This window comes from Micromys minutus (genome assembly GCF_963924665.1).
Source record: "Micromys minutus genome assembly, chromosome: 5".
Taxonomy (NCBI): domain Eukaryota; kingdom Metazoa; phylum Chordata; class Mammalia; order Rodentia; family Muridae; genus Micromys; species Micromys minutus.
In genome coordinates, this window is record NC_137974.1 from 62810942 (window position 1) to 62833704 (window position 22763).

At 38.0% G+C, this 22763-nt stretch overlaps 1 protein-coding gene across 1 annotated transcript; it reads left to right on the forward strand.

Moving 5' to 3' along the window:
• Positions 1 to 155: 155 nt before the first annotated feature.
• Positions 156 to 22495, forward strand: CENPQ (centromere protein Q; the record flags this gene model as incomplete). The annotated part of the gene is made up of 9 exons (XM_080916777.1): positions 156 to 260; positions 4123 to 4263; positions 4503 to 4557; positions 5526 to 5652; positions 7202 to 7270; positions 10499 to 10628; positions 14322 to 14441; positions 14577 to 14654; positions 22364 to 22495. The coding sequence occupies exons 2-9, from the start codon at positions 4156 to 4158 to the stop codon at positions 22493 to 22495; spliced, it is 819 nt and encodes a 272-aa protein (XP_080772903.1). The 5' UTR covers positions 156 to 260; positions 4123 to 4155.
• Positions 22496 to 22763: the final 268 nt, after the last annotated feature.

Sequence of the window (22763 nt, forward strand, 5' to 3'; positions counted from 1 at the left end):
CGCCCTCGGGTCAGCCAATCCAATCCTAGCCGTAGCGGGCGCGCAACTGATGACGTAAAACATACGCCAGTAAGCCGGCCCGCTTTCTTCACGGGCACTTCCGGGTCCCAGTCCTGGAAGTTGTTTCTCTTTTCCGGTTTTTTGGGCGGAGTGAGTCAGAGGCGCGCTTTTTGAGTCTATGAAGAAACAGGGAAGACTCCAGGAAACGCTTACGCGACGGAAGGATCCAGAGAGGGTAATTTTGAACTTCAGCGTTTCTGGTAAACTCCGTTGTTTTGTATCTTTTTAAGGGGCAATGTTTAGTGTCCGAATAGATCTCTGCCATCTGGGACAGCGGTTTGAGATAACTCCAGGGAGGAGTAAAAATATTGATCCTCTGTTTCTCTTCCCCCTGACCCTCTCAGTCCTCTTTCCTGATGAAGTTCTGAACCTGGTCCGGGAGCGACCGACTGTGTTGCCAAAGTTCGCTCTTAGTGGTTCGCATATAAACAGCTAAGTTGAGATAAATCGGTTTAAAGAAAACAAGCAAACAGAAGCGAGGCGCCTCGCTCCCTTTTTCCAATCCTCCCAGAAAGATTCAAATCTAAACGAACTGGTTCATAAAGCAAAACAAAGCATCGTCCTTTGAGCTGTCACATCGTCCGACTTACGCTGATTTCATTTAAGCACTTTATTTCTCCCTGTCTTGGCCAATAGTCCAAAGATATCCCCACAGATGCCCACAAGTCAATTTGATTGCATTTAGTATATCTCATACATAATAATTGTTTTCATATGGATCCACTGTTAAGCTATGATTTTCTGGGATTAAAAATCTTTTAATTTTTCTCTTCTTCCTTTCTTTTTCTTTTAAATTAACACTGAAGTTGAGTTGTCCCAACAGGATAGAAATCATGACCCTGCCATTACAGGTGCCTGTTATTGGTACTGTTTTATCTGTGTCAACTTTTAGTTTACTGAATTTGGGGCTGGTAAGTTTTTAGTTTATTAGGATTTAGAACCTGGACTATTTGTCCTCCGTTTATAGCTTGTTCTAAACCACCATGCGACTGTCAACCTGGGCCATATTTGACTCAGGATATTTTTGACAGTGACCAGAAACAGTTTTGGTTGTCACCATTAGGAAGTGGGGAGATTCTGTTTTTTGTAGGTAGTGATGCTTTCACAACTTCAACAACAAATATGCATATGTATCATTAACCAACCATTAACGTTTCATGTCAGTCATGTTCTGTGTTGCTTTTGTATTTCTGATCAGTTAATACTGATACTTTTGTTGACTACACTAAATCCTAAAGCATTCAGCAGCGGCATTGAACCCTGATGTAAACTATGAATTGGGGGTAATATGAGTGTCAGGACACTCAGTTATAGCTTTTTTACCACTGCTGTGGAATGTTAATGGTTGGTTAAGTAACATTGAGTAGCAATGGTTAGGTAGCACATGAAAACAGCTTTTACTTTTCATACAATGTATTAGAATCTAAAGCTGGTCTAAAAGCTAATCTATTTTCAAGTGTTACCTATTAGGAAAAAAATGATATTCAAAAGATATGTGATTGAATTGACACATGAAATTCTATTGCATTTCTATAGAAATCTTGTTCTTGTTGTCTGTATTTAAAATAATTGTACAAACTGGTTTGTAAATCACATCTACTGCTGAGTTAAACAATGAGTATATAGTACCTGGAGAAGATTATTGTCTGAACGAGACTTTGTCATAAGAACCTACAGACATGGAAGAAGAATGATTAAAAAGGATTTGGAAAGATGATGGCTCCTCATCTAAGAGACCAAGCAGAAGTAGGCTAGAAAACAGTTCAGGTTTGTGAGGGACACTGTGCATTAAGAAATTAATTACTCTGTGTATTAAGAAATCAAATCTAGCTCGAGAGGAAAACTTTGAATTTAAGAGTAATAGGAAAGGAGGATGAGAAAGGGGAGGTATGTTACAGACTTGAGGACTGTGAATGTAAAGGTTTAAAATGTCGATGATAAACGTTAAGTGAATATTTAATCCATACATTTTGTTCTGAAGTTAGGATTGTAATGGGTTTAAGGAATTCATACCATTTTAATCCAAAGATCTCAGCCCCAACTTTCTCTTTCATGGTAGATGTCCATATTTAGTGAACATGAACTTCCTTAATGTCAGTTCTTCTAGGAGAGCTCCACACAGACTCAGTGTGGGCTGGTGTTTTAGTAGAAGTCAAGCTGAGGGATTAGGTATTATGCTGGGGCACTGAACCATGTTGCTCAATAACAGAGACAGTGATTGGGGAGGTTCTACTAAGTTTTGCACCTGATTTGTGCCTGATACCATGGTTTCTTTCCAACTTAAGCAAGTGAGAGGAGACTTTAAGGTTTAGGGGATTTGTTTGTTTGTTTGGTTTTTGATTTTTTTTTCAGGGGCTCAGCACTGATTGCTCTTTAAAGGCCCAGAGTCACTCCCAACACACAAATAGTAGCTCACAGCGATCTCTGACTAGTCCCAGAGGATCTGTGTTCCCTGGCCTCTATGACCACCAGGCATGCTTGAGGTTCACAGACCTACATGCAGGCAAAGCACTTAGAAAAATAAATATGTTTTAAAAACAATAAAGTTTTTGAGTTTCAAAAGAATGGTTGCAAATTTAGAAGATACATGCTAAGAATTAAAACACATATGTGACTATATGCTTTTTTGCACTGTGCCTATTTATAATCTACTCATTATAAAATACAAGAATTCATAACTCATCCTTGTTCTCATTTTATCAGAAATGAGTTTGATTATAAAAATCTACTAGACAAAAGTTACTCTAAATATTGCCAGTGAAAGCTTCATCACCATTCCCATGTCTGCTTTGAAAGTCATGAGAACACTGAGAAATCAGCATCCTTACTACAATTCATAGTCCGATGAAAGCACAGCCTACCTTCTTATGAGGTAGACTTTCACATTGTGGAATGATAGAAAAGCCTAAAATGTATCTCCTCTCACCTTTGCCATAGATTGAATGATGTTGAACCTATTACTATTCTCTGACATCGCGTTATATTTTCTTAAATTTAGCAATAGAGATGATATTGCATGTGGGAGTAAAAAGAATCACAAGCATCTTTAAAATAATTTTTCTGAAGCCATGCAAATGGTAGCCATTTTAAGCAGTGAATTAAATTAATATTTGTTATACTAATGAGAGCCAAAGGTTTGTGTTTGTTTGCTTGTTCATTCGATTTTGAGACAGGGTTTCATTTATCTTGTCAAAGGCCTACCTCAAACCACTCTGTAACTGGGATGGCCTTTATCTTAGTCTTCCTGACTCTGCTGGTGAGTGCTGAAATTTCAGACATGCACACCAAGCTAGATTTATTTAGCTCTGAGAATTTTGTACATTTTCCATACACTTTCAACAAGATGAGCTAGGCCCAGAGTTACTTTTTTATTAAATGTCTTAAAACATAAGATGTTTTTCCCAAATTCTCAAGACATAGTTTAGAACAGTTAAAATGTAGTTTTATTTTAGCTTCCTCCTCTGTTGGAAACAGATAGACCAACAGCAAACATTAGGTGGAGCTCGAGTAAACCTCTGAAGAGGGGGAGGAAAGAGCCAGAATGTTCAAGGACACCACAAATCAGTTCAGCAGGGCTTATAGGGGATCACAGGGACTGATGCAGCAATCACAGAGCCTTCATGGGTCTGCAGTAGGTCGTGTGTGTGTGTGTGTGTGTGTGTGTGTGTGTGTGTGTGTGTGTGTGTGTGTGTGTGTGTGTCTTGGTGTTTGTCTGGACTCCTATAAGGTGGAAGTGGGTATATCTCCTGTTCTTTTGCCTGCTCTTAGAAGACCCTTTTCCTCGTTCTAGGTTGTATCACTCAGCAGTTGATTTGAAGGTTTGTGCCTGGTCTTATTACATCTTATTGTACCGTGTTTGGTTGATAATGCTGGGAGGCCTGTTCCTTTCTGGAGCAGTGGTTGGGAAAAAGACGAGGGGCCCATGACTTGAGGAGTGGGAGAAGATACTATGGTCAGGTTGTATTATATGAGAGAAGAATAAATAAAAACTTTAATATGTACTCTTTTCAAAAAAAAAAAGAAGTATTTATCTCCATTTTTTTCACCTTTTTTTTTTCATAGACTATGTATCGTGATTGTACTGTTTAGATCAAAATGCCTGGTAAAGCAAGTTCTTCTAAGAAAAAATCTCAAGGGCTGAAACGAAATTTAAAACAAAGAGCTGATAAAAATGATGAGGAAGTAGATTTGCTGGAAAATGAGGTAATGAGATAACAAATCTAATCTTTCAGATCTCTTTGATTAGAAATGTCTATTCCCTTCAAAGGGCTAACAGTCCATTGTACTGCAGATTGTAATTTATGTCACATGCTTTAGTGCATTCTTTGTTTATAAGATATACTATACTTTTTTTCTGCCTACTGGAAGGCACAGTATTTATATACATGAAATATGTGTTGCAAAACCATCTTTTTATATGTTGTTTGTTTGTATGTCTCTAGGTTGGAAACAGGGCGAAAAGAAACAGAAGTCATGCAGGACATCTCTCCTCTAACGGTAATGTTCTGCATGTCTTGATTAAAATGTCTTCTGCTGTTTTTCATGAAAATGTTCTAGCATCTTCGTTATGAGTTCAGAAATAGTAAAAGGTAGTCGTAAGCAGCCACATTCACAGTTTTTAATACTAATAGCAAATACATTGAGGTTTATCTGTCACATTGAAAGAAACTAGAAGGCAAATGATTATCCCCCACTATGGATTACTCATCTGTGATATAAAGACAAACATACTTCTTCCTCTCCCAGATACCTGTGCATTCAGTTCTGCCAGCACTGCAGAGAATTTGTAATCACTATTGTGAAATACCATATCGTTCAACATGGATTCTTCCTAAGAAGATCGCTTACCTATCATTGCAGTGTTCTGGCTTCCTTTTCCTAGGGGACCATGCTTTTACTTTGTAATTTCGGCATTCCTGTAATGCACATAGCTTCCCCTTTTTCTTCACCTAGTCTTTCTGAAGCCAGTACTGTATATCGCCTGTCCCTTGTAAGAAGAATGGGTGATTATCTAATTCTTCTAAAACATGGTTGAGGTTTATCTGCCATATTGATAAGAACTGGAAAAGGAATACCTCTTCCCCCTCTCAGTTACTTATTATCTCTGATCTAAAGATTTATCAGTCAATGTCTGTTCTCTTTTCCAATGTTTGATAGAAATAGTTTTCCAGTATTTTTACTGAAACACTTAGGAAATCAAGTCATTTTTCAGAAGCAAGTTTTAATAGTAGTAACTTGATCCTGTACTGAAAAGTATTTGTATTGTACTGTCAGTTGATAGATATTAGACATTGTCACAATAGCAAATGCATCTTCAGTAACTGACATGTTATAGCTGCAGTAAGATATGAATTAAAGAATAGTATGTCTTAGCTTCATAACACCACTGCTGTTCTTTATGCTAAAATTATTTTTAAGTGAAACTCCAAAACTTCTAGATTGATTAGACTCTCTTGTATTACCAGTAACAGGACAAGCAAAATGTGTTAATCTAAAACGGGTAAAAATACCATCCAGCAAGAGAACAACCTGGCAGCCTCTTCCAAAGAATACTGAAGAGTATTTGCAAAGTATGATGGAATCAGTAATTCTGTGAGTTTACAAAGTTTTTTATTTCCCCAGCTTTTGACTCTTAGGTATTTACTGTTTACATTTGTCTCAGTATTACTGCATATCTGAGTTCTTTTCTTCATGGGGGTGACAGCGTGCCTAACAAACACCCTAAACAGCCTGGATTGTTGAGCCTTACAGTTCAACAGCTGTGACCATCGTTTTTAGCACCAGTGATTGTGAGCCCTTGGGAGGCAGAAGATGATGGCAGTGGGAGCAATGCTGATCAGGAAACAAAGTACAAGACTGGCAGCAGGGGCCAGGTGTCACTAAAACCATTCCCCAGGGCCCTGTGTATCATTCAGCTGTTCACTTCCTCATAGAATTTCCACAAGCTGAAGACCGTACGTTCTACACATATGCCAATGGCAGGCATAGCAAATTTAAGCCACGACAGCATTTTAAGGCTGTAAAGTATTCTTCCATTTCAGAAAAGATATTCTTTGATTCATGATCAGCATTACCCTCACCCCCCCCCCAAGAAAAAAAGAAAAGAAAATTAGAAAAAGAAAGGAAAAAGATTTTTTTTTAATTGTAGAAACTTGGGATTCAGTCAGTGAAGTATCCATCTCTAAAACTTTTAAATTGTTCCTTCAGTATTCACAATACTGTTCATGATTAACACTTTGTGTTATCATGTAATCACTACCATGTTGTATAAACTACAAAGAGAATTCCACCATGATAAAATTCAGCTGCACCAGAGAAGTTGTATATATGAATTCTTATGATGCAACATGATTCAAAGAAATTGCCATTGTTCTGCTTAAAGTGTTTTGTGGGTAATAGAAGAAAACTGTGATGAGATTACCATGTGGTGTGTGACTGTGTGTGTGTGTGAATGAAACCCACTGTTTTGTTTTAATATATACCAGGAACAATAAAACCATAGATATACAGTACTAAATACAATACTAACAGTTTTAATATCACGAATTTCAATTAAAGGTAAGTTATGTTGTTTAAAACTATGTCTAGTAAACCCACAGAGTCAACTAAATAGGGTGCATAGTGGCTCACAGACACTCAGCTACCAACCAGGGAACCTGAATGGGCCTGACATAGGCCCTCTTATGTGTGTTGCAGTTCTGTAGTTTGGTCTTCTGTGACCAACAGTGGAAACAGTCTGTCTCTGACTCTGTTGCTTGCTTTGGGTACCCTTTCCTCCTACTGGGTTGTCTTGTCCACCCTTAATAGGTAAAGAGATGCCTAGTGTTGCTGCAAGTTGATATGCCATAGCTGGGTTAATATCTTCAGAAAAGGGCAACCACATGGCTGAGAAAAGGTGAGAAAAGACTAGGAGGAGAGGGTGGATGTAAAAATAATTGATAACAGTGATGATGATAATAATAATAATAATAATAATAATAATAATAATAATAATAATAATAATAATAATGGATAATCATCTAATATAAAGGAGAAGGTAAAGGATTCTGCTCAGCTAGTGAGGATAAACACTTAGAATTGTTTGAAATACAAATTGTATTATGTTTTAAAGTAATATTTATTCAATCTTTTTGTTCCCCAGTGACATTTTAAGCCATGACACTAAAAAAAGAGAACAAATTCAGTATCATCTCAACCAGTTGAAGGAAAGGTAAACTATGATTGAAAATGATTAAACTTTAAATTATTTTTAAAGTGATTTCTACCTATGTTCTAAAATAGATTTCTATAGAATATGCTTTTTGTTACTTTTTAAAGGAAATGATGTTTAGGATTATATATTTATTAAGTTTTAGAAAATATATACAAAAGAATATGGTCTTCTTTTATTGCCATATTTTAGTGTTCTGTGTTTTGTGTCAGTATTTAAAAGTTCTTGAAAACATTAACTCCTTTACATTTTAACAACTTGAAATAAGAGTTTACGACAGTCTTATGTTTTCCATTGCTGCTGTTTACCCAAATGTTTTCCTTTCTTCTGTCTTGATTACATTTTATTTTGTTTTGGTAAAACATCAGGACCAAAGGCAACTTGGGAAGGAAATGATTTATTTCACCTCACAGCTCATAGCTGATCACCAAGGGAAGCCAGAGCAGAAACCTGGAGGCTAAAACTAGAGCAGAAGCCATTGAGGAGCATTGCTTGTTGGCTTCCTCCTGGCATGCTCAGTCTGCTTCCTTACAGCACCCAAGACCACCAGCCCAGTGGTCATACCACCCATGATGACCTGAGCCCTCCTACATCAATTGTCAGTCAAGAGAGCATGCCACAGGATAATCTTGGGGTGATGTTTTCACAGTTGAGGTTCTGTCTTGCCCAAGCTAGGCCATATTCTAATGCTGAGTTATTTCCACAAGCAACAAGTTTTATCTAATCTTGTTGATTTTCTCAAAGAACCAGCTCTTGGCTTAGTTGATTCTTTGTATTGTTCTCTTTGTTTCTAATTTGATTTCAGCCCTGAATTTGATTCCTTGCCATCTGCTCCTATTGGGTGTGTGTGTTTCCTAGAGCTTTTAGGTTTTCTGTTAACTTGCTAGTATGAGAACTTTCACTTTCTCTCTCTCTCTCTCTCTCTCTCTCTCTCCCTCTCTCTCTCTCTCTCTCCCTCCCTCCCTCCCTCCCTCCCTCCCTCCCTCCCTCCCTCCCTCTCTCTCTCTCTCTCTCTCTCTCTCTCTCTCTCTCTCTTTTAATGAAAGCACTTAGTACTGTACACTTTTAGCACATTTTTCATTGTGTCATGTAAGTTCAGGTATGTTATGCCTTCATTTTCATTAAATTTCAGAAAACTCTTAATTTCTTTATTTCTTCTCTGACCCATGATAATTGAGTAGAGAGTTGTTCCCATGAGTTTGTAGGCCTTCTGTTGTTTTTGTTGTTGAAGTCTAGCTTTAGTCCAGGGTCTCTGACTGGGGCCTGGCTGAGAACATGTTCCCATACTTGTGCTGATTTTACTGCATTATTGAGATGACCTAAGTCATTTTCCTACCCCCATGAGCAGACAGAAAGGGCTGCCAGGCAGACCAAGCTGTTAGCTCTTAGTTTCTACAGAGAACTGCCCTTAGAAGGCAGGGAGAAATAGTACTGTGTAAACAAACTGTCCTTATGGTACACTTTTACAAACTTTAGTAAGTTTTTGAGATTCATGTCAACCTAACTACAACTTCAAACACTTAGAACATTTGGAACAGTAAATTGAACCTTATACATAATGAGTTTAATGAAATAGGAAGATCATAGTGTTTATATTAATTCAAAATGAAAGTGTATGCTGCTTAGAGTTCTTAGAAAGGATATTTATGTAATGACTTTGTGGTTAGCTCAACTTTGTCTTAACAGTTTAGTGAGACTGATTAACTAACTGTAGGGTTTATGATACCAAAGCTTTCCTTTAGAAAGATTAATCTTTTGAGCATGGTCCCTATAAGAAAAATCTGGGTTCCACTCTTATGTAACTTCTTTAAAACCATGTTTTTATGCTTTTGTTTGTTTGCTTGTTTTAAAATATATGAGTGCTCTATCTGCATATAGAGCCTGTAAGCCAGAAGGAGGCATCAGATCACATTATTGATGGTTGCGAGCCACCTATGGTTACTGGGAATTCAAATCAGGACCTCTATAAGAGTAGCCAATACTCTAACCACTGAGCCATCTTCCAGCCCAGTTTTCAAATCTTATACAGGTATCCGTTCTCTGAAATAGTTCACACTAGAAGTGTTTTAGGTTTGGAGCTACTTTGAGATTTGGAAATTTACATATAAACAACAATGAGCTTTAGAGATACCAAATCTGAACACAGCATTCACTTGTCAGTTCTCTTGAATTAGTTTTAGTTTTATGCAATATTTCTTTAACACTGCACCTTTATTAGTATGTGTGTGTACATGCACACATAAGCTATGGTATGCATTAGATAGAGGTAAGACACAATGTTTAGGAATTGGTTTTCATCTCCTAACTTGTGTTCCAGGGGTTGAACACAGCTCATCAGGCATGCCTGCTAAGGGTCTAGTGTCTTTACCTGCTGAGCCATCCTACCAGTACTTACACAGTGTTTTTGCACTTCTTTTTCATAAGTCAATGTCTTATGATAGTGAATTTTCCACTAGATACAGAAGTTTCCATCAGTTTGGCACCAAAAATGATTTAAATTTTGGAACATGGTTTATTTTAGCTTTGGGAGGATATTCACTTTACAGTAGAATTTCTAGAAAAATTAGTTACTGTGGCAGAAGCAACTATAGTGATTTTATTCTTCATTTCTTTCTTATAAATTTGAAGAATCAAGTTTGAGAACATTATTTTGCTATCTGCTGGTAGTGGGGACTCGCACAGATAAGACTTCAATTAGGATATAGAACAGAATCTGAGTCATATTACTCTACAGCAAAGCAGGTAGACATTTTCTTGTCTGCCGTAGCTTTAAAACTAAATGATCTTTGAAACCATTTAGATTACCCTTTATTGACTGTTCTTTCCAGTGAAAGATGGGGTTTAGGGTCAGAACCTCCAGAGTTAATTTTTTATCTGATATTCCGTACTAAACTGACAGACACGCATGCTGTAGTAGTATAGAAAGTATATTTAAACAGTAATAGGGAGTTCTGGCTCTAAAGTATATTATTAAATGTGTAAACTAAGAAGTGTTCTAGTAAAGCAGCCTTAGCATTCCATGACTTGAGGTAGTTGTTAATGTATTAAACAGTCAGGTGATGTTTTGTCAGGAATGTTTTGGGAAGGAATTCAATTAGCCGTTGTGGGTAAGAAAAAAAGAAAAGAAAAGAAAAGAAAGTTGCAGCCCTTTCAATCGTGAAAAAAAAAATGGAACTTAAGAAAAAATGGTATTCTTTACAAAAATAAATGTTGTATTCTATTTTTAAGATTACTACAACAGTGTAGAAAACTGAAAGTCCCTCCGGGAAAGCTGAACTATTTAACAAATGTGTCACATATGCTGAACACGGAGAAGGCACAGGAAAGAGCGAATGAAGAGAGCCTGGCTCTACTGCAGGTATGCCATTCAAAAGGGCTCTGTAATCAGAACTGGGGAGAGGGAACACGGAGAAATTGAAGCATCATAGCTTTGCTGGTCTAGCATTAAACTCACATTTTAGATTAGGGTTTTTTGCTGATTTTTGTATGTTTTGTAGTAAAAGCAAAGCTGTCACTTGAAATTTAAGCCTCTAAATTTATAGTGTTTATGATTTATCTGTGATCAACAGCACCATTCTTGAAAAACAAAATTGAATTTTTTTCATGTGTTCTGATCATGTGCTTTACCCCACTATTTCTCCCAGATAGTTCCTATCTTCATCTACATCTATATTCTGTCTGTGTCTCTCTCTTAAAACAACAAAACAACAACTGCCTTTCCCTGCCTCCGCTGAGGCAGAGGCTCGGGTGTATTCAACACTGGCCTTTCTCATATTCCACAGCCATGGCTGAGGAAGGCATATCTGCTGAAGATGTAATAGACATCAACACTGCTCTACAAGAGATGCTAAAGACTGTCCTCATCCATAATGGCCTAGCAAAGTTGCCAAAGCACCAAGCCCATCTCTGTGTTTGAGCCCAACTGTGATGAGCCCATGTATGTCAAGCTGGTGGAGGCACTTTATGCTGAGCACAAATCAGTCTGGTTGAGGTTGATGACAAGAACCTAGGAGAGTGTGTAAGCCTCTGCCAAATCAATTGAGAAGGAAAGTCTCCGAAAATGATTTGTTGCAGTGTGTGTAGGACTATGGTAAAGAATCCTAGGCTAAGGATGTCATCGAGGAGTACATCAAATGCAAGTAATAAATAAAATTTTGGTTCATTAAAACACACACACACACACACACACACACACACACACACGAAAGTGGAAATCAAAATAAATAAGAAAAAAACAAAACAAAACAATAAGACCAAAAGGTCTACAAAAAATCGGATTTATTTTATTTTATGTTAGCCAAATAATCCATGACATTCGCAACCCTATTCTTTTACTCTATTTTTGTAGAGTTTTCAGTATTTGTAATTACCAAGTCTTATCTGTGACTGCTATAGACTTCTAAAACATTAGTCCCATACTGTTATGGAAGATTATAGCTATCATTTGATGGTCATTATCTCTGCTGCTCATTCATGTTAAGGATTGAGTTCAAACTCACCATAGTTACATTTCTAACCCCCACCACAGTCGGAAGAGTCTAAACCTTATCTGAGTTGAGAAAAAAAAAGTTACTTTTTCTAGGTGATCCATAATCAAACTGCTTAATGTGAAAGAATGTCACCTTGTCATACGTCAGAGTCTAATTCTCAAGGAAGCTCTCTCGCTATGATTTTCCGTTTCTTTTTGAAAGGAAGTTTCCTAGATCCAAGGCTGTCCTCTAACTGCTGACCTTCCTGCCCTTGTGATTAGAATCTGAGGCCTCCATGCCCAGGTTTCCAATGTAATCTTTTTTCTCAGCAACTGAAGACCACATTTATTGGAATGAGGAATGAGGCATGCAGCAGAACACAGAGAAAGACCCAGGAAGCAGGGTAACTAAGGAAGCTTAGGCTTAAGTCTCAAAAAGCACCCCTCACCTAATTTAATGGTTAGTCAGTTTGAAGAAAGACAAGCAGCTGATTGGCCCCAAACTGTTGTATAACCAGCCTTGAACTGGTTAGGCCGGTCCATGGGGAGTGGCTCAAGGCCTCTGTTTTAAGCTTCCAGTGTTTTGCCAGCGGTTAGGAGTGTGAGGGGGAAGCTGAATGTCTTGAAATTTGCTGCCTTTATTATCTAACTATAATCTCTAATTCCTTATCTGTCTGCATACCAGGGAGTCTAACTACTAGTTTCTCATTTTCTGCGTTAAGAGACTATCCTAACTGCTGATTGGAGGCTGGGAGTTGGCGTGTCTACTACTCTAGCTTCCTTGGGCTGTCAAAATCGGCTGTGAGGGAGGGGGAACAGTCAGAATGCCTAAGAAGGGGATTAATCTAAGTGGCTACAATTAAACAAGCAATTGCAAAGATTCTGAACACAAGCTATCCAGTTGCTGATAGATGATAGCATGTTTCTTTAGGCTGTGCTATTTGAGAAGCTACTCTCTTAAAAATGCAGCGATCCTCAGAAGAAATCCTGAGATGAAGGCCCCCAAAATGTTACCATCTAGGGGCCTTGATAAGATTTGTTTTCTGTGCCAGTTAAAAAATTTAAAGGCAGAGAATAACTGGGTATAATTGGATATACCACATCCCAGGAGAAGCAGGCAGATCTCTTGAGTTCAAGGCTAGACTGCTCTACAGATTGGATTCCTGGACTACACAGAAAAACTATGTCCTGAAAATATGAATGAATGAATAGATTAATTAATTCAAGCAAGCCTGGTCGATCTTGAGCCCAACAAGTAGCACCAGCTAAATCTTGAACACAACAAACTAGCAGTTAGAGAAAGGCTTTTACAAACAGAGAAATTTACATGCAGCAGAAAAAAAAAAAAAAAAAAAAGGAAACATAGGGGAAGAAAAGACCCTCTACTAAACATGGGAGGTGAAAGCCAGAAATTCCCCCACCTAACTTAGAGGGATGATAGCCAAGCCACCACCTTTCTTTTGTGCTTTTGCTCTTCAGGATAAATTATTGTGTGCCATTTTTCTTTTAATGTGTTAGGTTAGCAATAATAAACTGGTATACATGGTTTAGTTTATAATTGTCTTAATCTGCACTCTGTGGATCCAGCTGCCAGTTCCTAGCAGTGTGGTGCTAAGGAATAGGTTAACTTCACCATGGGATGCAGTTTACAGAATTCAAGCTCTGGGACATTCATTAAAAAAAAAGAGCCTGCTTTCTTCTACCTAGCAATTACAGTCACATAAAGAATTGGACAAAAAAATACTTAAAGGAAAGATAAACCAGTCATAACCAACATGGAGCTTGACTGAAAGTTTAAAGTGGTTCCTATGTACAAGGAAATCCAAAAGTGAATATGTTCAATATTAGAGAATGTATTAGATTTTAATTAATGCGGTATACTGATCTTAACATATTTGCTAAATCCTTTAGAGTTGTGCATTGAAGTACTTATAAATGAAGTGTTGTGATATACATTAAAATAGTGCAACTTTAATGACCCAGAAGCTGATTTATTCTGTATTTGAGTTTCAATCACCATATTCATGTTATTCTGATATTTGTTTCATGAACTTTGTATATTTTGTCTTTCTCTATAAGTTAACATATTTCTTTAAATAAAAAAGTTCATACAGTGTTTTATTAATTTTATTGGTATTAATGGCACTACCTAGCATTTCATTCTTTTGACACATTAAAACAGCGGGCATTCAAATGTTCCAAACTAAAATTAAAAATATTTTTACTTGTTTCTGACTCTTGACATTACCTGTTACTTAACAGATGCTGTTGTCTGGGGTTCTCATGAGGACCCCATGAGATGCTGTGCAACTTATACAAAGGGTTTTGCAGAATCTCCTTAGTGTCTGTGTTCAGGTTTTGAAGAAGCATTAATGGGCAGAGTTATCTTTTATCCTTCCTTATACCTCACCGTTTTATTGTCCAAGCAGCTTTCTAAAGGGTCTATTTGAAAGACAGGCAAAAATAAAGCTAACATTTTCTTCCAGAGTGTTTTGAAACATGAGATATTATATATACACCACCTCCTAGGGTTTCATTTATCATGCATGTACTTTAAAATAATAACTTTTCTTTTTGCCTTAGGAAGAAATAGACAAAATAGTAGAGACCACAGAGTCAGTGACCGAGAGTATTCAAAGCCTAAAAGCAAAAATTCAAATCCTGACAAATGAAGTAGAGGAAGAGGAACAGGAGGTGAAACAGGTAATGAATTAAAACTATATTGCTAGTATTTAAATATATCTTTTAATGCTAAAATGGTAACAAGATAACTTGAGTTTTGCAAGGTAAACAAAACTAGCCTTTAGAAATAATCCCTGGCTTTCTGTTTCTATTTAGGTATTTCACATAGATAACAATAAAGTACTGGCTCTTCCAGAACTTTCTCAGAAAAGTCTTAAAGCACCTATTCTTCAAGTAAGTACCCATTTACTATACTGACTATTGCCAGTTTATATTATACACACACACATACACACACATACACACACACACACACACACACACACACACACACACACACAAACACACACATACACAAAGAAATAAAACCATACCCCATTTCTTAAAACAAACTAATCCAGTTATAAAACTTTTAATAATTACTTTTTTTTCAATTTTATTGGATATTCTTTTTATTTACATTTCAAATGTTATACCATTTTCTCTCCACTCCCCTTGCTTCTCCCTCTCAACTTGCTTTCATGAAGGTGCTCCTTCTCTCTATCACTCTCTCCACCTCAGAGCCTTGCCTGTTTGATGATATTCTTCCCAAGATGGTTGCAAACCTTTCAGCTCCTTCAGTCATTTTTCTAGCTCTTTCATTGGGGTCGCCATGTTCAGTCTGATGGTTAGCTGCAAGCATCCTTATCTGTATATGGCTCTGGCAGAGCCTCTGAGGAGACATCCATATCTGGTTCCTGACAGTAAACCCTTCTTGGCATCAGCAATAGTGCTTGGGTTTGGTGGCTGCATATGAGGTGGTTCTCCAGGTGAGGCAGTCTCTGTAGATCTTTTCTTCAATCCCTGTTCCTCTGTTTGACTTTGAATTTCCTCCCATTTTGTTCTCCCTTCTAAGAATGATTGAGGCATCCACATTCTGCTCTTCTTTTTGAGCTTCGTACATTCTGAGAATGGTTTTTTGGGTATTCCAAGTTGTTTTTTGTTTGTTTGTTTGTTGTTGTTTTGGTTTTTTTTGTTTTGTTTTTTTTTTTGTCTTCAAAACAAGATTTATTTTTTTTTTAACATGAAAATACATGGAAAATACATTGGTCTCTTATCTGTTACAAATAAGACTCAAATTATTAATCATAACAAGAAGTGTTTCTTGAGATATTTCCATCTACACAAAAGACTAACAGCTTATTATTTTTTTTAAAGATTTTAAACATTTTTTGCTTAAAATTATACATTTTTGTCAGTACTGTTTTTTCAGACATTAAAATAAATTTTACATAAAACCATGTGAATATGTTTTTTAGTCAGTACTTGATTTTTTTCAAGGGCTTGACAATATGCATTGAAAACGTACTAGTTGCAATAAGCGTAAAGTACATTCAAAACAAAACGCAACATGGAAATAGTCAAAGTCTTCTTGTTTTGTGAATATATGTATAGTTTTTGTTTTCTTTATTTCTTGGACTTCATACAGTCTGTGAGTTGTTTCTGAGGGAGTGCAAGCCTCTGGGGTTAGCATCCCACTATCAGTGACTGCATATTATGTCTGTTCTTTTGTGACTGGGTTATCTCACTCAGGATGATATTCTCTAGATGCAGCCATTTTCTTAAGAATTTGGTTAAGTCATTGTTTCTGGTGGCTGAGTAGTATTCCATTGTGTATATGTACCACAATTTTTGTATCCATTCGTCTTCTGAAGGACATCTGGGTTCCTTCCAGCTTCTGGCTATTATAAATAGAGCCGCTATGAACATTGTGGTGCATATATCTTTGTTGTGTATTAAAGTGTCTCTGGGGTATATGCCCAGAAGTGGAATAGCTGGGTCTTCAGGTAGTACTATATCCAATTTTCTGAGGTATCGCCAGACAGATTTCCAGAGTGGTTGTATTAGCTTGCAACCCCACCAACAGGGAAGAAGTGTTCCTATTTATCCGCAGCCTCGCCAGCATCTGGTGTCATCTGAGTTTTGGATCTTGGCCAATCTGACTGGTGTGAGGTGGAATCTTAGGGTTGTTTTGATTTGCATTTCCCTGATGGCTAAGGATGTCGAGCACTTCCTCAGATGTTTCTCGGCCATTCGGTGTTCCTCAACTGAAAATGATTTGTTTAGCTCTGTACCCCATTTTTTAATAGGGTTATTTGATTCTCTGGTGTCTAGCTTTTTGAGTTCCTTGTACACCTTGGATATTAGGCCTCCATCTGATGTGGTGTTGGTAAAGATCTTTTCCCATTCTGTTGGTTGCCGTTTTGTTTTCTTGACGATGTCCTTAGCCTTACAGAAACTTTGCAATCTCATTAAGTCCCATTTGTTAATCTTTGACCTTAGAGCTTGAGCCATTGGTGTTTTGTTCAGGAAATTTTCTCCTGTGCCTATGTGTTCTAAGGTTTTCCCTAATTGCTCATCCAATAGTTCCAGTGTATCTGGTTTAATGTGGAGATCTTTAATCCACTTACACTTGAGCTTTGTACAAGGAGATAAGAACGGGTCTATTTTCATTCTTTTGCATGTTGAGTGCCAGTTGGACCAGCACCATTTGTTGAATAGGCTGTCCTTTTTCCATTGAATGTTTACGGCTCCTTTGTCAAAAATCAGGTGACCATATACATGAGGGCTCATTTCTGGATCTTCTATTCTATTCCATTGATCCACTTGCCTATTTCTGTACCAGTACCATGCAGTTTTCAGCACAATTGCCTTGTAATATAGCTTGAGGTCAGGGATAGTGATTCCCGCAGATGTTTTTTTGTTGTTGAGGATGGATTTTGCTATTCTAGGTCTTTTGTTATTCCATATGAAATTGCACATTGATCTTTCCAATTCCATGAAGAACTGGGTTGGAATTTTGATGGGGATTGCATTGAATCTGTAGATTGCTTTTGGTAGGATGGCCATTTTTAAGATGTTGATCTTTCCAATCCATGAGCATGGGAGATCTTTCCATTTTCTGAGATCTTCCTCAATTTCTTTCTTTAGAGGTTTGAAGTTCTTGTCATACAGGTCCTTTACTTCCTTAGAGTCACACCAAGGTATTTCATAATTTTTGTAACTATTGTGAAGGGTACCTTTTCCCTAATTTCTTTCTCCACATGTTTGTCCTTTGAGTATAGGAAGGCTACTGATTTGCTTGAGTTAATTTTGTATCCGGCCACTTTGCTGAACTTGTTTATCAGCTGTAGGAGTTCTCTGGTGGAATTTTTGGGGTCACTCAAGTACACTATCATGTCATCGGCAAAGAGTGATGTTTTTATCTCTTCCTTTCCGATTTGTATCCCCTTGATCTCCTTTTGCTGTCTAATTGCTCCAGCCAGGACTTCCAGTACTATGTTGAATAGGTAGGGAGAGAGTAGGCAGCCTTGTCGAGTCCCTGATTTTAGTGGGATTGCTTCAAGTTTCTCGCCATTAAGTTTGATGTTGGCTGTTGGTTTGCTGTATATTGCTTTTATTATGTTTAAATATGGGCCTTGGATTCCTGTTCTTTCCAGGACTTTTAACATGAAGGGGTGTTGGATTTTGTCGAATGCTTTCTCAGCATCTAGTGAGATGACCATGTGATTTTGGTCTTTAAGTTTGTTTATATGGTGGATTACATTGATGGATTTCCTTATGTTAAACCATCCCTGCATCCCAGGGATGAAGCCTACTTGGTCATGATGAATGATGGTTTTGATGTGTTCTTGGATTCGGTTTTCAAGGATTTTGTTGAGTATTTTTGCATCAATGTTCATAAGTGAGATTGGTCTGAAGTTCTCTTTCCTTGTAGAGTCTTTGTGTGGCTTAGGTACGAGGGTTATTGTAGCCTCAAAAAATGAGTTGGGTAATATTCCATCTGATTCTATCTTTTGGAATAGCTTGGCGAATATTGGTGTTATATCCCCAATAAATGTCTGATAAAAATCTGCACTGAACCTGTCTGGACCTGGGCTTTTTTTGGTTGGGAGGCTTTTGATGACTTCTTCTATTTCTTTAGGTGTTATAGGGTTATTTCGATGGTTTACTTGGTCCTGGTTCAACTTTGGGACCTTGTATCTGTCTAGGAATTCGTCCATTTCCTCCAGATTTTCCAATTTTGTGGAGTATAAGTTTTTGTAGTAGGATCTGATGATTTCTTGAATTTCCTTAGTTTCAGTTGTTATGTCACCACTTTCCTTTCTGATTTTGTTAATTTGGATACTCTCTCTTTGCCCTTTAGTTAGTCTGGCTAGGGGTTTATCAATCTTGTTGATTTTCTCAAAGAACCAACTCTTTGTTTTGTTGATTTTTTCAATGGTTTTTTTTGTTTCTATTTGGTCTATTTCTGCCCTAATTTTGATTATTTCTTGCCGTCTACTCTTTTTGGGTATATCTGCTTCCTTTTGTTCTAGTGCTTTTAGCTGTGCTGTCAGGTTGCTGATGTGAGCTCTCTCCAGTTTCTTCTTGGAAGCACTTAGGGCAATGAGTTTTCCTCTCAATACTGCTTTCATTGCATCCCATAGGTTTGGGTATGTTGTGTTTTCGTTTTCGTTGAATTCTAGAAAATCCTTAATTTCTTTCTTTATTTCTTCTTTGACCCTGCTATCCTTTAACAGAGTGTTGTTTAGTTTCCATGTGTATGTGGGCATTTTGTTGTCTTTGTTGTTGTTAAAGACCAGCCATAGACCATGGTGATCTGAGAGGATGCATGAGAGTATTTCAATCTTCTTATATCGATGAAGGCTCGTTCTGCGTCCAATTATGTGGTCAATTTTCGAGAAGGTGCCATGGGGTGGTGAGAAGAAGGTGTATTCTTTTACTTTAGGATAGTATGTTCTGTATATATCTATTAATTCTAGTTGGTTCAAAGTCTCTGCTAGTTTTGCAGTGTCCTTGTTCAGTTTCTGTTTCCCTGATCTGTCCATTGGTGAGAGTGGGGTGTTAAAGTCTCCCACTATTATTGTGTGGGGTGAAATGTATTTTTTGAGCTTTAGTAGAGTTTCTTTTATGAATGTGGGTGATTTTTTATTTGGAGCATATATGTTAAGGATTGAGAGTTCCTCCTGACAGATTTCCCCGGTAATGAGTAAAAAGTGTCCTTCTTTATCTTTTTTGATAACTTTTGGTTGGAAATTTACTTTATTCGATATTAGAATAGCCACTCCAGCTTGCTTCTTGGAGCTGTTTGCTTGGAAGTTTTTTTCCCATTCTTTTACTCTGAGATAGTGTCTGTCTCTGTCTCTGAGATGAGTTTCCTGTATGCAGCAAAAGGCTGGATTTTGTTTATGTATCCAGTCTGATAGTCTATGTCTCTTTATTGGGGAGTTGAGACCATTTATGTTAATAGATATCAAGGAATAATTGTTTCTGTTTCCTGCCATTTTTGCTTTTTTGGGTTGAGTTGTGTCTGTGTTTTTTTTCTTTATTTTTCTTGTTTAGGAGTTTTCTTGTTTTTACTAGGCTGTATTTTCCCTCCTTGTATTGGGTTTTCCACCTATAATTCGTTGTAGTGCTGGGTTTGTGGTCAGATATTGTGTGAATTTTGATTTGTCTTGAAATATCTTTGTCTCTCCATCGATGGTGATTGATAGTTTTGCTGGGTATAGCAGCTTGGGCTGGCACTTGTGCTCTCTTAAGGAGTGCATGATGTCTGTCCAGGCTCTTCTAGCTTTCATAGTCTCTGTTGAGAAATCGGGTGTGAGTCTGATTGGTCTGCCTTTATATGTTACCTGACCTTTTTCCCTTACTGCTTTTAGTATTCTTTCTTTACTTTGGGCACTTGATGTTTTTACTATTATGTGTCGGGAGGTATTTCTTTTCTGGTCCAACCTATTTGGAGTTCTGAAGGCTTCTTTTATGCTCGTGGTCATCTCATTCTTGAGGGTAGGGAAGTTTTCTTCTATGATTTTGTTGAAGATATTTACTGTGCCTCTTAGTTGATACTCTTCTCCCTCTTCTATTCCTATTATCCTTAGGTTCGGTCTTCTCATTGTGTCTTGTATTTCCTGGACATTTTGGGTTAGGAGCTTTTTGTTTTTTGCATCTTCTCTGGCTGTTTTGTCTATGTTTGCAATGTTGTCTTCTGCCCCCGAGATTCTCTCCTCGATCTCTTGTAATCTGTTGGAAATGCTTGCTTCTGTGACTCCTGATTTCTTTTTTTGGTGTTCTGACTCTAGGGTTATCTCTTTTAGCGCTTTCTTTATTGTGTCAATTTCTGTTTTAATTTCCCTCTTCCATTCCTTTATTTCTTTGGTTCTGTTTTCGTCTCGTTCTTTGAGTTCTTTGAGTGTTTTTCTTGTTTCTTCTTTAAAAGCTTCTGAATCTTTTTGCTTTTCCTCCCTTTCTTGTTTAAGTAACTCTATCAGCGTCTTGAGGCATGTTTTCAGGTCTGTGTCTTCTTTCTCTGGAGTGTTTGGAATTCCTATGTTTGCTACTATCGGAGAGCTGGGTTCTGGTGTTGCTAGATTGTCTTGGTTTCCTTGGGATATACTCTTTCTCTTTCCTCTTGCCATTTTGTTGTCAGTGATATGTTCTTGCCTTTCCCTTGTATCTGGTCTGTGTCCCTGGTACACTTTCCGTGTGCACTCCTCAGAGATCTCTCTACTCCCCAGCAGCCCAGGTTCCGGGTGGCAGCTGGGACAGGCTCTGCTCTGCGTCCTGAAGTCGCCCCCAGGTGGGAACAGACGTTCCTAAGATCTGTTCCTGGTCACAGATGCTCAGCCTCTCTGAGCCACCTTTCTGGCTGGTGGTTGGGCCAGGCTCCACTCTGTGTCCTGAAGTTGTCTCAGGGTGGGAACAGAAGTTCCTAAGATCTGTTCCCGGTAACTGGATCGGGGAGGACAGGGCAGGTCAGGGCACGGGGTGCCCTTTCTGTGTGCACTCCGCAGAGATCCCTCTGCTCCCCCCGCAGCCTTGGTCTCCCACTAACCAGTTGCTCAGCCTGTTCGAGCCGCCTTTCCGGCTGGCTGTTGGGCCAGGCTCTGCTCTGTGTCCTGAAGTCGTCTCCGGGTGGGAACAGAAGTTCCTAAGATCTGTTCCCGGTCACTGGATGGGGAGGACAGGGCAGGTCAGGGCAGGGGGTGCCCTTTCTGTGTGCACTCCGCAGAGATCCCTCTGCTCCCCCGCAGCCTAGGTCTCCCACTCACCAGTTGCTCAGCCTGTACAAGCCGTCCTGTTTTGTTTTTTTTTCGGGGGGCGGGGGGGTAAGTATCTGCTTATCAGTGAGTGCATACCATGAGTGCTCTTTTGTGACTGGGTAACCTCACTCAGGATAATAGTTTCAAGTTCCATCCATTTGCCTAGGAATTTCATTAACTTGTTTTTAATAGCTGAGAAGTACTTCATTGTGTAAATATACCACAATTTCTGTACCCATTCCTCTGTTGAAGGACATCTGGGTTCTTTCCAGCTTCTGGATATTATAAATAAGGCTGCTATGAACATGGTTGAGCATGTGTTCTTGCCAGATGTTGGAGCTACTTTTGGGTATATACCCAGGAGTGGTATAGTTTACTTGGCATAAATTTGAACATCTTTTCTGTCCATTCATATATATTCATTCTTATCAGCATTTATATAACATTATATTACATAGATACAACATTATTGTAAAGTACTGATAGAAATAAATGTTATATTATACTTCTCTACATACTTTTACATATTTGAACAGTCATAACTATAAGTATACCCCTCTCTACTGTCTGACTTGTAACAGAGTCATACGGCTCATTATAGACTAGCTATGGTATGTTATTGATCAGTACTCTTGTAACTTGTCTTTCTTCCTAACAGTTCATTGATATTGTCATGGAAGTGCTCTCTTTATTATCTGGAGTACTCCAGCAGAACAGCAAAAGGACAAGGACAGACTTATTTGAAAATAAATGGCCACTGGTTGATTACTAGTGAAGTTGGGTAGTGCTTACTTAAGATTATAATATGTCTCCAAATAACAGACATTTGACATTTTATTAATTGTACTATCTTACCCACAGAAAGAAATTTTGGCACTAATTCCAAACCAGAATGCTCTTCTGAAGGACTTGGATGTTCTTCATAATTCAACCCCAGTGAAGAACATGTCAGCGTTTATTCAAGAATCCTATTCGAAACTTGATGGCTCCTAAAGAGTTGGGTTTTGTTTTGATGTTTAAGCCTTGTTCTGTATTAAGTTATTGTTCATAAATTGTAAACTTTTCTCTTTCTGTAACAGTATCTCACTCTACTTGCAGTTTAGGCTGGCTCAACACTTAGTCTGCCATTTGGCCTTGAACTCATAGCAATCCTGCCTTAGCATACTGAGTGCTAGAATTACAGCGGTGAGCTTCACATCTGGCCCAAAGGTGTACAACTTAACTGTAGATCTTTCTTCAAAACAGTTACCTACCCCTGTTA